Source organism: Alnus glutinosa, chromosome 12 (assembly GCF_958979055.1).
Source record: "Alnus glutinosa chromosome 12, dhAlnGlut1.1, whole genome shotgun sequence".
NCBI classification, from domain to species: Eukaryota; Viridiplantae; Streptophyta; class Magnoliopsida; order Fagales; family Betulaceae; genus Alnus; species Alnus glutinosa.
In genome coordinates, this window is record NC_084897.1 from 26,945,319 (window position 1) to 26,961,005 (window position 15,687).

At 36.7% G+C, this 15,687-nt stretch overlaps 1 protein-coding gene across 2 annotated transcripts; it reads left to right on the forward strand.

Moving 5' to 3' along the window:
- Window positions 1–494: 494 nt before the first annotated feature.
- Window positions 495–15,302, forward strand: LOC133851632 (exosome complex exonuclease RRP44 homolog A). 2 transcript variants are annotated; one of them, XM_062288143.1, is made up of 25 exons: window positions 495–689; window positions 1,446–1,589; window positions 1,686–1,823; window positions 1,910–2,067; window positions 2,586–2,641; window positions 3,104–3,226; window positions 3,404–3,534; window positions 3,646–3,886; window positions 5,656–5,809; window positions 6,646–6,886; window positions 7,226–7,382; window positions 7,582–7,650; window positions 8,035–8,160; window positions 8,282–8,334; window positions 9,841–9,947; window positions 10,702–10,756; window positions 10,871–10,970; window positions 11,481–11,592; window positions 13,220–13,340; window positions 13,472–13,531; window positions 13,622–13,727; window positions 13,817–13,912; window positions 14,354–14,435; window positions 14,522–14,587; window positions 14,927–15,302. In XM_062288143.1, the coding sequence occupies exons 2-25, from the start codon at window positions 1,536–1,538 to the stop codon at window positions 15,123–15,125; spliced, it is 2,805 nt and encodes a 934-aa protein (XP_062144127.1). In that variant the 5' UTR covers window positions 495–689; window positions 1,446–1,535; the 3' UTR covers window positions 15,126–15,302. The 2 variants fall into 2 exon arrangements, with proteins under 2 accessions (XP_062144127.1, XP_062144128.1); XM_062288144.1 differs by lacking the exons at window positions 495–689; window positions 1,446–1,589; window positions 1,686–1,823; window positions 2,586–2,641 and having other exon boundaries at window positions 1,916–2,067.
- Window positions 15,303–15,687: the final 385 nt, after the last annotated feature.

Genomic DNA, 15,687 nt, shown 5'->3' on the forward strand with positions numbered 1-15,687 from the left:
CATGGTCGTCCTCACTTTTGCTACTTCTGTCTTCTCCCCCTCGTTATCAACGACAGAACATTTGGCTCAGCCTCATGCTTCGCCCATAGCTCTCTACCACAACCATCAGCACCAGGAACAATGTCAATTGACACATTTTGCAAGCATGCACTCAACCAATCAGAAAGGGTCCCAAACTAGGCTATCATCATTGTCTATAGAGGCAAGTGTTTCGACAGCAAAGATCGAGTTCTTTGAGAATAGAAGTGATTTGGGAGTTTTTATTCGTTGGAGTTGGGGTTCAACTATCCTTGATGGTCAGGGGTGGCGAAGAGCGATTGAGAATCATCCTTAAACTTTTATAAAAGGTGATCGCACTAGTCATTCATTTCTAAAGAGATGGTTGGGGAGTAGTATATTATTAGATGCATCATATTTAAATTATTACCCTAAATCAATTTCATTTGAAGTAGAGAATATTTTATTTTGGGGAGAAATATTATTGTACTAAACCTCAACCAAAAAAGAAAAAAAAGAAAAAAGAAAAAAAGAAAAAGGAGAAGCCTTTTTTATTCTGTGTCGCCGTCTCACTCTACCTCGCGCGCTCTACTACTCTCTGAAAGTTGTTCTTCTATCTCTCTGCTGAATAACGGGCCTAGCCGAGCCTCTATTCCATAGTATACCAAGACAGGCGGCCATAGCCAGACCAGGTACTCTCTTTTAATTAGTTTTCCTTTGTGATTTCTCTGGGATTACGTTAATAACCTTAATACTGTTGTTCCTTTTCCTCCATTTGTTTTCTCGGAAAATTTTCTTAAGAACAAAGTTCGTTTTTAAGTGTAAAGGTTTGGTCTTTCATGAATCTAACCGGGTTCTGAAGGTTCCCTTTTTTCGGTTATAATTTTTTTCTGGGTTTTTCTCTTTTTCATTTGGGATGTATATTTCGGAGGATTTTTGGTGCCAGTTTGCTTTGGAAAATAATTATTTTCAAACCCGAAATTGGTTTATAGACAGGAAATACTTTCGCGGGAAAAAATTTCCTGCGAAGCAAACACAGCGTTTGGGAATATGATGGATTGATTGGAAGCTTAAGTTCAATATGATAGATATTAACTCCTTTGCAGTGTATGAGAATATGAATTTAGTCTAGGGATATGAATTTCCGTTTAATAGCCGATGACACATGCTGCCACAGAATTTGGATTTATTTTGTTGTTCTTCTCTGAAACATGAATCCATGGTTTGTTTTTAAATGTGTTGTTGGGGTTTCTGTTATTGTGTTTGATTTCAATTATATAAAGAAAGAAAGAAAAATATTTAAATGGAGTAGAGAAAGATCGTGTTATAAAAGAAAAGAAAAAAAAAAGATCTAGAGAGTGGGATGCAAGTGGGTAGAGAAAATAGAAAGTGAGTTTTTAAGCTAAAATTTGGGTAAACTTTGTTGAGCGAAATGTGAATGCTCTTAGGGGAAGAAAAGCCTTCAAACTCCACTTCCGTAAGACACAGACAGAAACAGAAGACAGAGCAAGAGTGAGGCCGAACACTGCTTCCAAAACATGTTGCACAGCAAGACATTCGTCAAGAAAACCAGAGGCGGCAAAGTGAACAAGGTCTTTTACACTTTTCTTAACCCTACCTCTTAACTTTTCGCTCTTTCTTTCTTCACCTCAATCTTTTTTTTTTTTTTTCTTTTTTCTTCATCTCAGCAAGTGAGAGAGCACTATCTCAGAGACGATATCTACTGTGGAGCTCCCATCTGCAAAGTCTGTGATTCCTCCGCTTCTCGCTTGAGTCCTTCTGCTTCCACCATTCTCATTGTCGACACTAATGTCGTTCTCAATCAGGTAATTGTCAATTTTCAAATTTTTATGCTTACTGATATTTTTGCCTACTATTTGATACTGTTTTGTTTGTGATTATTTGCTTGCAGATTGATTTGCTTGAGAACCCGGCGATTGACGATGTTGTCATGCTATCGATCGTGCTGGATGAGGTTAAGAACAGGAACACATCGGTGTACAATAGAGTTAGAACTCTCTGCAGCAATTCCTTGAGGAGGTTTTTTGTGTTTGCTAATGAACACCACAAGTATGCTCCTTTACTTTATCATGTAATTATTTTCAACTATTTGAATGCTTATACCAACGTGGTGACCATGGCTCATATAATCTTTAGCTTGCAATAGATTAGATGACATATTTGTCATGCTTTGTTCTATCGGGATGCCTTTGAGCTTTGAATGTGTAAGAGAAACTGAATATCTCTATTGGTGTTTTACACGTGGTTGAAGCATGCTCACATGGGGTAGTAGTACAATTTTCATAGGATGTGCAGGTGTGATCCTTTTGGCTTTGGTAAATTATACGGGCATAGTGGACTTGAAATATATGCGTGAATTTTCGAGTTAGAAGACAAAATGGATGTTTATTAGTATTTTTTTCTTCTTCCTTTATGGTTATCCCAGCAGTTGTGTGATTAATTTCTCAACTTCAATTTGATTTCATGGTTATTGCTTTATGTTTATCTTTTAGTTGTTGGTGGTGATGTTGTTGTCACCATTGGGTTTTATGCATTGTGTGATATTGTTTCCGTTTCTTTATTTGTAGGGATACTTTTGTCAAGGAAATGAATAAAGAAAGTAAAAATGATCGTAATGACAGAGGTTTGCTCTTTGCATGATTACAGAATTATGAGAATTTATGATATGCTCCACGTTTATAGACATTGTTTTATATCAGTATCTTGCTTGTTCATCTATACTCTTAATTAAAGAAGACCCTCAAGCAGTGTTCACCCATAAAGTTTGCCCTTTCCATTTTATGGAAGTCCTTCAAACTTGAAATTTTAGTTCATAGGAACAATGATTTGATAATTAAAGTAGGACGTACACTTTTCGCACCTCTAATTCCCACCTCTATTGCTCTCGCAAATAACTACTAATTTCAATTAATTATCTTCCACCTACCTTCTCTCCTTCCTCTCCAACAACACTGAAATCGTAAATTGTAGTCATGCACATGTATCGAGTGTGTGATAATCACTTCTTGGTAGCTATAATTTTTGACTTACTTCATGAAGGCATTTTCAAATTTCCAAGTCTTGACATCTATAAGTCTCAATTCAGCAATTCGGGTGGCTGCTCAATGGTATCAGAGTCATCTTGGTGGTGCAGCTCAGGTTTTACTTATAACTAATGACAGGGAGAATAAGAGGAAGGCCATAGAAGAGGGCATTTCTGCCGAGACAAGTAAGAATGTTTTTTTGTAGTTCTGGCATCTCATCATTGGCACCAATACCTGCATATTGCCTACCAACATTGTCATCATCATACTTATCAAAAAAAACATTGTCATCATCATGATTATGATTATTTATCTTAATTATTGTGGATGAAGCTTACTTGTGAATGTTGTCTTGTTTTCAGTTGAGTCATATGTGAAATCATTGGGTCGACCTGATTTGCTTGACCTGCTAGTCCAACCTTCATCAGAAGATGTTGACATGGACGAAGTTGAAGATTTGAGACCGTCAAAGAGGAAAGTCATTTATACAGAGGTTTGTTATTTGAGTTTGCATATCTTCATTGTTGTTGGATTTAGTTAGTTATGACGTCCATGAAAGAAAAATGTGGTTTAATAATTTTATTTCTATCTGTTCTCTTTATAGCATAAGCCCATGTCTGAGATTACTTCTGGATTGCATCGTGGAATATACCATCAAGGAAAACTTCGTGTTAATCGTTATAATCCATTTGAAGCTTATGTCGGGAGTGAGAGCATTGGTGATGAAATAATTATTTATGGTCGTACAAACATGAATAGGGCTTTTGATGGTGACATAGTGGCAGTAGAACTTCTGCCCCAAGATCAGTGGCATGAAGAGAAGTCTCTATCTATAGCAGATGAAGGTATGTTAGTCCTCTCACCTCTTGGGTCTTTTAGAAGGTAGAAATCTGATTAAACATATTATTACGTATGTGGTCCATGTCTGTGCTATTGATGCATCTTCAAATTGCGAAAAATAAGTGTAAAAAGTTGCTTTGTTGTGAAGGACAGTGGATGGATCCTTCTTGTTTGTGTTTAGTCCCATTCATTTTGGAAGTTGTTTCTATTTCTATATCCATTCTTCCTCACTCCTCCAGTGGAAAAAAGTTCCTTAGATGTATGAGCTTCTGAGCTCTGCTCCTGGGCTCTGCTATGGTTACTTAGCTCTTAACTTCAAGAAAACTATCTACCTTATTTTTGTGTAGTTTTAGAGGAAATTTAAATGCGGTGGGCTGGAAGATTACTGGACCTCTTTCAGCCCAATAGCCACTCTCAGCAGTTAAAACTCTTCTGGAGCATATGGTGTGAGCTGATCCTAATAATATAGACAAAATTAAGTTTTTCATTGAGAAAAACAATCAAGATATAGCATGGTTGTCTACTTATTTGCCTGCCCTCTTGCTTTTTGCCCTTTTTTGATATTTCCAGTTTTTTCATTCACTTAATGCAACTTTTACTTATGTTGCTTATTGAGAGAACCTTGTGTGGAAATTTGAATGTAGCAATAATAAAATCAACATTAATTACTTATAAATTAGCAACAAGAATTATGCAGGTGGAAAATTGAAATATTTAATTATAGTGTCCTGTTTGGGTTGGGGTTTGAACCTGTGAGCTGGGGTTGGCTTAAAAAGTTTCAAGTCCCTTTTTGTTTTTAAAGTTTCATTTGGGATGGGAAATGATCAAACACTAACAATAGATAGGATAAAGAGGGAAAACTCTTTTGCTGAGAGAAAGTAAATAAGAACAGGAAAGATACAACTACATCAAAAGAACAAGTGGGGGGAAACAGACACATAGGACCTATATTTGTTTTATCTATCAAAGACCCCAGCAAGTTGGAGTTTTCCTTGACTTGCCCAAATTTGCAGGAAGACAGAACAGGTTGCTTTAATGGTTTCTCAGGAGGTCAACAATGGAGGGGTCGTAGGACCCTCTTCCCCTTTGAGTGGTTGCTTTAATGGTTTCTCCCATTCTCGGAATTGGCCAGTTGGTTTTGATCATAACGAGGAGATTGTGGTGTGTGAGGAGGATGAAGATGATTATTGGGATGGTTTGCCATTAGATTGGGCGATGGATGGAGATTTTGGGGAGGAGGCATTGGCTATTCGGGATGCCATGGAAAAGGAGTTCCAATTTTTTGCGCGTCAGAAGTCTAAAGGGAAAAGGGAGCTTCTAAATTTGCATAGTTCCATTAACTATGGTGATGCGAACTATCCCTCTAGGCGTAGGAAAGGCAAGGCACACATGTTGTAGGTTTGTTGTGCCTTGAAGGGTAGTGGGTAGTTCTGTTCTTAGTTGGGTTCTTTTGTAGCTTGTTTCGGTTCTTTTGTGTTCTAGGGCCTTGGTGTTGCGGGTTTTTTTTGGGTTAGCTTTGGTTGTTCTTGTGTATACTTCATGTGTACTTAGGGGCGCCTTACGCTTTCTTTAATAAAGTTCTTCTTACTTTTCAAAAAAAAAAAAACTTGCCTTTTCAAACGATGGCTCTAGTTGAGAGTTAATCTAAATATCCTCTCTCTTGCCAGTTCAAACTTTGCGTTTGGTTGAGAGTAAACTTGAGTCTATCCTCCCCCCGCCCCTCCAAAATAATATATATATATATATCTTAAAAGGTTCTATTAACACCTTGCAGAGGATGTGGAAGAAGATGTTCATCTAGTTCCAAGCAGTGCTGATGATGCTCCTAGACCTGCAATGCTAGTGCAAGGTTCTGCTGGAGACACAAATGCTGTCTCATCTCGTCCATCCGGCTGTGTTGTTGGTATTATAAAACGTAACTGGCATTCGTAAGTTGACTTCTTATTCAGAGACCTTCGGTGTTTTACAAAAATATTGTGATTGTAGTACCATGTTCAATTATGCTTTTGTTTATACATGTCTCCGTTGAAAATGACGTGAATCATCATAGTGTGAACTTTCAGTCTCTTTGGTAGAATTCATGTTAGGCCAGGATTGACTTGCTATAGTCCTATTGCCACGCACTTTGCATCCATATGTCTGCACATTCTAGTTTGGTTAAGTATACGTACACAAGCTGGTTCTTAATTCTTTCACGATTCTTATTTTTGTGGAAGATTGATAGTGGGTATTTTTTTCTTAGTTGGCTGATGCTTTTTTCTTTTTTTTGAACATTGATTAATTGTGGAACTCAGTACCTCTTCTTATCATGTGTTCTGTCAATTTATCTTTGTTATCACTAGTTTGCTTTGGATGTGCCATCCTTCAATGCATGGTACTGCACTGATAGCATCTAATGATAGAGACTCTTCTGATTTAATATTTTTACTTATATTCTCTAGTTTTATGCATGTCTGACATTCATGGAAGTCAATAATGAACTCTGAGTGAGCCTCGTGCAGATGATGCTTATAGCTTACCTATATGTGTCATATTTGTGGCTGGCTAGATGCATGTGAACCACTTGTAATTCATGGTGCGACTTTTATTGAGTCTTATTCTTGTTGGTCAAAAGTACTAATAGAATCTTTTAGTTAACTAATTATTATATTTTAGCTTACAATTGCCTAATCTTGTTGATATAAGCTTAAATGATTTTCATATAGCATAGTGTACTCATAAATGGGTTCAGTTTTTTGATATAAGCTTAAATGATTTTGTGCAGTTATTGTGGATCTTTAGAGCCAATGCCTATGCCTGCAGGTAGTGGTGGTACAGCCCATGCCTTATTTGTCTCCAAAGATCGCAGAATCCCAAAGATTCGGATCCAAACTCGACAGCTTGAGAATCTTCTCGACAAGAGAATTATTGTGGCAGTTGATTCTTGGGACCGTCTATCTCGATATCCTTCTGGACACTATGTACGGACCATAGGAGAAATAGGTGACAGAGATACTGAAAGTGAGGTATGTAATCTCAATGTCCTTCTGGCCACTGTGTACGGACCATAGGAGAAATAGGTCTGAAAGTGAGGCATTTCAGAGAGAGAGAGAGAGAGAGAGAGAGAGAGAGAGGACATTGTGTACGGAGCATAGGAGAAATAGTTGACAGAGATACTGAAAGTGAGGTATGTAATCTCAATGTTCTTCTGGCCACTGTGTACAGACCATAGGAGAAATAGGTCTGTAAGTGAGGCATTTCACACACACACACACACACACACACAGAGTTTAGGGTGATATACCTATCAACTGACTGACAAATTTAGATGAAAGCAATGTCAATTAGTTTTCTTGGTGCTGCAGGTGGTGTTGATAGAGAATGATATAAACTCGAGACCGTTTTCTTCTCAAGTTCTGGCATGCTTGCCACCATTGCCATGGTCTGTGTCTTCTGAAGATTTGGCAAATCCTATTAGGCAGGATTTGCGACATTTGTGTGTCTTTAGCGTGGATCCTCCAGGTATGATACCCATTGATTCATCCTTTCACTTTTCTTGATCAATAGCCATCATCATCATCATCATCATCACCGCCTATAATACTTCTTCTCTTTTTTAAATATTTATGATTTGTTTTGTTCTGATATTTCTTGATTTTGGACATGTTTGGGTAGTATATTAGATATTAAATATCATAATGCATCCGTCTGGTTTGTGCAGGATGCAAGGATATTGATGATGCACTGCACTGTACATCTCTTCCAACCGGAAATTTTGAAGTTGGAGTTCGTATCCTATAACCTGCTGAAAATGTCAATATAAATGGAGTTTGAGATTGATTGCATTTTAAGGTTGATGGGCATATAGAGGAAAATATACATATTATATGTTTCTATCCATGGGTTGCAAAAGGAAAAATCTTTGCAGTAGTTAGTTGTTAGTACTAAGTCTTTGGATTTCAAACAGTATTGCTTATATAGACATTGTAGCAGATTGCAAATTATATAACCCCTTAAATTTATCATTGTTATACATATTGGATCACTTAATATTTTTTAGGGGAAGAGGCTTTTTGATGTTGGTATATAATTCTTCTCCACATAGTTTCTTGTGAGTGGTTGTTCAAGTGTAAACATATAGCCACAACGTTCATCTTTAATGACATTCAATTAGATATTGCTGATGTAACGAATTTTGTGCACCCCGGCACCCCACTTGATGATGAAGCTTCACAAAGGGGCACATCTGTATACCTTGTTGAGCGTCGTATTGACATGCTTCCAAAACCTCTTACAGAAGGTAAACTGTTTTCCTCTTCTTCTCATCTTATGAGTACACTATGCTATATGAAGTGTTTGTCGTTCTTGTGGTTGATTGTTCTTTGGTGTAAAGCTCATTCAGTTTAGTTTTTACCTTGCAGACATATGTTCTCTTCGAGCTGATGTGGAAAGGCTAGCATTCTCTGTGATTTGGGTATGTGTTACTTCACTAATTAATCATGATATGACATCTGGTAATTTGATTTAGTTTCTTTTCTAAGAAACAAGCATTTCTCTTATAAGTAAATGTTTTAGAAGGAGCAGAATTCCAGATTCCTGCAATTTGTTAATTGGTGATATTTAATGAGATGAAAAAATCACAGTTTATAGGCTCTCTCCCCCACTATTAAATGTGCTTGCACTGGCAGATGGAGTGTCCCCCTGGCTTTTGAAATTCCTCCCTTATATTATGCTGAGATATCTAAATTTAATTTTTTTTTTCTCTTTTATTTGTGTTCTCTCTCTTTTTTTTTTCTTTTTTTTTTTTTTTTTTTTTTTTAACTTATTATGAGTAAAACAATTGTATTGGCTCTTTATAATCCAAAGACAATCACTTACATTTTATAACTATATTTTAAATTACTTATTATGTTGAAATTGATCATTACTAACCATGTAATCGTAATGTTCAACACTTTATATACATGGATAGTAGCACATCATAGCGTGCTTCTTTCTATTTTTTTTCTAATTTTCGAACTTTTGTTCATCTATTTCTCTTGATTAAGAGATTCTCTTGTATATTTCCTGTGTACTAGGGTTGCGCCGTTTAGCAATTTTTTAATGAGATTGCATTACTTATAAAAATAAAAATGTTACTTTTACAAACATCATGTTCCAAAACTTTACACAAACTATATTCTACCATTGATTTTGAAAATTAAATTAGGTATCTAGAGATGCAAAATTGAGGTTTGTTTGAGTTTTGTGGATGAGAATTTTAAGAAATGACATTTATTCTATTTTCATATGAGGTAATGGTCAATCACTGCTCATCGGGTTATGTGCTTACAGAGTGTCCATTAATTTCACTTCAGTGCGACAATTAGATAGGGCAGATGAGGTTGTGATCATTGTCGACTTGAGACTAGACCATTAATTATCAATATAGGCGATATAGGCTATTGTGATAGGCTACTAATGCTAAAGTTTCCCATCTCAATGCATAGCCTGGTCTCTGCGTGTATTTACCTGCCTCTCTTCTGCCTCTGCCTCTGCATGCATGACACACCTATGTAGTTTACAAGTGTGTTTATTGTGGATACACATTTGTTAAATTACTACTTGAGGATAGAAGCTTATCTGTCAATACATATACTGTTTTTTCCATGTATGTATACATATAGCATCTTGAATATGGTATATTTTGGTGGGAGGCGATTCACCTCAGATTACATATTTTGTAATTCTTTAGAAATTTTGAGGAACAAATCATCTTTGCTTTTACCGGAGATGTGTTATGCACCTAATTTACCTGATATCATCTGACCAACGTGACAGACATGCATAGCCACATTCATATGTAGACAAATGCATGCATAATTGCATATGCCTTAATGCGAATTCACATGCACATAGGTGGCATTGCTGATTCAGCTGAACATGTCTGAGATGCCTTTTTGTTTTTTGGTTTCCTGCTTTCATATTTGCCTAATTTCAGGAGATGACACCTGAAGCAGAGATTATTTCTACAAGATACACAAAAAGTGTTATAAAATCTTGTGCAGCATTGTCTTACATTGAAGCTCAGGCAAGGATGGATGACAGGTGCTATTCTATTCCAATTTTGGTTGATTTCTATTCCTTTGTATTTTTTCTCAAATTATAATGATGATGCATCTTTTTTTTTTTTATAAGTAAAATATATTGAAAAGGCGCAAAGGGGCGCAACCCATAGAACACATGACGTATACAAGAAGCCCCTAATATAAAGAACAGAGAGAACAGCTATCTAAAAATTCAAAATAAGAACATTCATGCATTAACTGAATTTTTTTCTCTCCACAAAAACAACATTTGATGCATCTTTTTATTGAAGAAGCTATTCCCACCCCCACAAAAATTTCCTCAGTCCAACATAAGTCTTTATAACTAATTGCCTAAATTGCCCTTTGTTTCTGATCCGTAACAACTAGTTGCCTCGTCATCTGTTTCATGTTGGTGGCTATTAACGTCTATGATTTCCCTGTCAATTGACAAATTGGTAGCTCTTATATTTAATCCCTAATCCTTATATTTTTCCCTTAAAATTTTCAAAATACCTAGATACAGGTCGTGGTGGGTCTCAGCCTGTCTTTTACGTGTATCTTCTCGTCTCTTCTTTTGTCTTGTTAGTGTGAAATTGTTTTTATTGTCTTTGTTGATTGCTTCTAATCATAAAACCTGTGGGGAAAGTTGAGCATGTCTCGTCTGTTCCATTTTCATAATGAAATATAATGCGAACTTGTTTCCATTTATAATGTTTTTAATTTCATTTCATTTTTATGTTGAAACTGTTTGATCGCTTTCATGTTATTTTCAGTCGGTTGGTGGATCCATTAACCACAGATTTGAGAAATATGAATGGTCTAGCAAAGGTTAGCATACTCTGGAGACTACCTTAGCCATTTGTTCATGATATGACTAGACTGTAATCCTACTTTTTTTCTGTTTGGATTTCCCTGAGAAGTCTGATTTTTACTTGCCTGCAGATAATGAGGTTGAGGCGTATTGAGAGAGGAGCCTTAACTCTTGCTTCTGCTGAAGTCAAGTTTCAAATTGACACCGAGACTCATGACCCTCTTGATATTGGTATGTTGTTTGAATGGCAAGTTTTCTTTTCCTATAGATCCAAATTAAAAAATGGTTTTAATTATGGTGAAAATGAGTCACCAGTCTTATTTCCTTGATCAATTTCTAAATAATCATCTGGATCCGTAAACTATATACTAATGGCTTAGTCCAATGGCCCAATGATGCTTTTGAAGCATGGAACATTGTTGTTCTATTATCTTTTTTTTTTTTTTTGATAAGTAAGAGAGATATCATTAAAAAGCTCAAAGCGCAATCAAGTACACAGGAAGTATACAAGAAAAGCAACTAGGAAGAAAAAGAAAACAGAACAAGGAAATCATTAAAACTAAGAGGTAAAGGTGCGAGGAAATCACAAGTACAAATTATAAAGTGTATGTGGATTGGAGAGGTTACAACATTATATGGTATAGGTTTATGGTTTTCTTGATTGGTTCCTATTTTAATTTCATTTTTTTTTCTCTTTCAATAATTTTTTGGATATTGCTAATACATGAGTTGTTTCTGCAGGTATGTACCAGATTCGGGAAGCAAACCAAATGGTTGAGGAGTTTATGCTTGCTGCTAATGTTTCAGTTGCACAAAAAATCCTCAAACATTTTCCTTTGTGTTCACTGTTAAGGTAAACTGGTGGTTTTTACATTGTCTGCATCTCCCCCCCCCCAACACACACACACACCAAAAAAAAAATAAAAAAAACAGGCACGTTAATGTTGGTTATGGTTCATATTTTGACTAGAGAATTCAGAATTTAATGTTTAGTGTGTACGAAATTTAACACCCCCTGCCTTAATAAATACTTTGTCTAGGCATTTTATACGTGACACTACTATTACCTTAAAATATTGCAGCGGAAATTGCTATATATATTTTTTGAACATTAAACATAACTAGAGGCCGTAAAGAAAATACTAGAGCGCCATCACAAACATAACTACATAAATATTCACAATGTCTACAATGTTAGGTCTTAATAATTATACAAACCACTAAACTGTACATCACTGGTCACCAAATGACGACTATACATACTCAAGTCATCGCCCGGGTCTGATCAGTCTTCCACAAAATCTAGTACAGAACTCAAAAGCTAAGTCTCAAAAGCTTGACCACCCCCAACCTAGGGTGGTCAAGCGTACCACCCTGCTCAACATAGGGCCATCGAGTGTACTACCCTGCTTGACGTAGGGTTGTGGAACATACGACCCTATTCCACCTACTGTCAAGCATACTACCCTGCTAATAGAACGAAGAACTTACCTTATTATTATATTACCCAAACGAGGAGATAGACTATCAGCTTATCTCTGCCGTTGCAGGTCCTTCTCCTGTAGCGGAGACGGCCCTCTTTTTTTTTTTTTTTGGGTTTGTTTGTTCACCGCGGCACAAAATCATGAAGAAGCTGGAATAATTCAGAAAGAGTTGCCACCAAAAATGCGCAACCATTTTCACCGAAAATCTCCAAAACTTCAACAAGGTCACTACCCACCGAAAATTTCCAATACCCAACAAAAATTCTAAAGAAATTTCAAGCACCCATCCTCTCCTCCATTCAGGCATGGCCAAGAAAACACCATACCAGAACATTTTTCCAAAAGACTTCAGGTATCAAAAGAAAAGAACATTCACCTTGGAGAGGGATTTAGCCCCAATTGGTAGCCTCTTTCTTCCTCTCTGGGGGAAGTATGAGATATTTTTCACATGCTGAAGTTTTCTCCCCAAGTTTTAAAAAGATGCCATTTCATTCACTATCTAATGAAGCCTCTCATAACCCACGTGCACCTCAAACCGCACGCCCCCCTTTATTTTAGTTCCCTCCCCCTAGTTCAATTACCACAATACCCCCTAGTTCAATTTTCTAACTCCTAACTAACTAACTAACCTGCCAATCCTAACAAAATTAACTAACTAAATATTTTATTCTAAATCTAGATTAATTAATCCCATCAAGTCAAAACTAAGTGTTATTTTGATTTCACTATTTTTAAATCTCTCTATTATTCATCTTTATTGCCATTTCCAATGCTGGGCGTTACACAAAAAATGCACAGGAGAACATTATATACATGTTTTCTCCCATTCAAATTTAATATTCATTTTACCATTTGTTGGAAGAGCGTTGGATGTATCCACCTTTGCTACAAGTACATACTTTTGTCCAAATTGTGTGGTTGTGGCAGGATAATGTCATTGCTGTTATCAAACCGTGCCAAACTATGTCTCCTTATGGTTGCTGTTTTTGTGTGCAGGCGTCATCCTATTCCAACCAGGGAGATGCTTGAACCTCTGCTACGCACAGCTGCTGCTGTTGGTCTCAACTTGGATGTCTCTTCATCGAAAGCACTGGCTGATTCTCTTGACCATGCTGTGGTATGTCTTTGCTTTTAGTTATACATGCTCTGTATGGATTTGTTTCTTTTTTTTTGGTTTTTTTTTTTTTTTTTTCAAATAAAACCTTGTGGTTTTGCTTAAGTTACGTAGGTTTTACATTAATTTGTCAGGGTGATGATCCATACTTTAATAAGTTGATCAGGATATTGGCAACTAGATGCATGACACAGGTAACTCCACTTGAATAGTTGACTGAATTTGGAATTATTTCTTTTAGACATTTCTAAGTTTTTTTTTTTTTCTGTGGATTACAAATTTAGGCAGTTTATTTCTGTAGTGGGGATCTCAGCCCTCCAGAATATCAGCATTATGGGCTTGCAGCACCTCTGTATACTCATTTCACTTCACCTATAAGGAGATATGCAGGTTAGTGTCAATTTTTATCATGTGGTGTTTGGTGGATGCGTGGTGAATGTTTTATTGTAAATTGAGTTTGGGACTTACTGTTCTTGCAGATGTCATTGTACACCGATTGCTTGCTGCTTCTTTAGAGATATACAAGCTTCCATCAATATTCCAGGACAGACCCCAACTTACTAGTGTTGCTGACAGTATGGAATACTCTTCCCTGTTAAAACTTTGTTTCCATGCTATATTATTGTTCAAACATTCTCCACATTAGTTGTGCTGCTGGATGCTGAATAGTTTTGCATGATAGAAGAAAATTTTATTTGCAGCTAGTTTGCATATATTATGCATACATTTTTGGAAGTCACTTTTTTGTCTTAATGAATTTAAAGTCACTTTTTTTGTTCTTATGTGCTGTTGTGAAAAACTTTGATTTGGTTGTTCCAAATACCATGTCTCGTATTTCAAAATTCAAAGATGTTTCTTATATTGAATGTATTCAGTTTTTGAGGTCAACTCAATTAATTTTATCTCTCGATTTCCCATTATCATGGTTAGTTTATTGTATGCTTTCTCTATAGAGTTTAAATGGGCCAATGCATGTGTCGAGATTTAAGAGTGCTGCTTGCTGTAAATTTCTTCAGATTTAAATTATCGACATAGAAATGCCCAGATGGCAGGCAGGGCCTCAGTAGAGCTGCATACTCTTATTTACTTCAGAAAACGGTATATACCATGGGCTCTCTCTCTCTCTCTCTCTCCCTCCGCACTAGCACAAATGCAAATGTGATGATCCGTCTTTGCTCATGTAGGCCCACAGACACGGAGGCCAGAGTAGTGAAGATAAGAGCCAATGGCTTTATTGTATTTGTGCCCAAGTATGTTTCTAACTTCTCTCTGGGCATTTTATCGTCTATGTAAATTCTTGCTTCAGTAATGCTGCTTTTGCTCTGCCATACTCCCAAAAAAAAAAAGAAAAAAAAAAGGGGCAAATACGTATGCATAGCTTGACAAGATAAAAAGGAATTCAAAATTAATTTTGCAATTTTTTTTTCCCCTTTTACAATGAATTTCTTGGTCAACTTGACAGTCAATCCGTTAATCTTTATAGAGGATATATTTTCTGAGGAAGAAAGGTTCATATTCCATTACTTGGCCATTGCTCCATTAGCTTTGTGAAAGAGCTAATTTGTCTACTTTCTCCTTTTCTCTTTAAGGTATGGTATTGAAGGGCCTGTGTACTTGACACCAAGAAGCGAGAAGGGCAGCGGAGAATGGTATGTAGACGAGCAACAGCAGAAGATTAAAAAGATGGATGGTAGCCTTTCTTATAATGTTCTGCAGACGGTACAAATTCACATGGAGGTTGTGGAGCCACAGCCCAACCGGCCGAAACTCCAGCTCTCCCTTATTTAGATGAGTGGATGACATTTTACGTTGCATCTCAATAGCCATGTTTATGGGACTGAAATCATGTTTGGTTTGAAACGTTAAGTGGAGTCCAGTGGGATAGACAAGGAAAGTAGGCATACTGTAATATGGCTTTTGATAATTTTGATCGATTTATTTGATTCTTGTTTTTCCTGGTTTCAAGTGTGCTTTTGATGAACGAATTTATGCTGATGAAATCAAATATTTCCTAAGCTGTCATTATGCTAAAAATTGATAACGATAGGAACTACTTGAAACATATTACCAGCGGTACACTGTATCTCTAAACAACTAAAATTGGACGACCTGTAGCAATTGTAGCCTAGGGAGGGTGCCAAATTGAAGTTCAAGTTTACTCCCGAGAAGCTCGGTTGGCGGTCGCAAGGATTGGTTGGAGAGTTTGAACGCAATCAGGCGGAGAAGCATGGTTGGTTGGATCACGTACGAATGAGGTGAAGATCAGAGAACTCGGATAAAAGCTCGGTTAGAGCATGTCCAAATGATGCTAGGAATAATCCGTGGAGCCTCAGCAATGTCCAAATGAGCC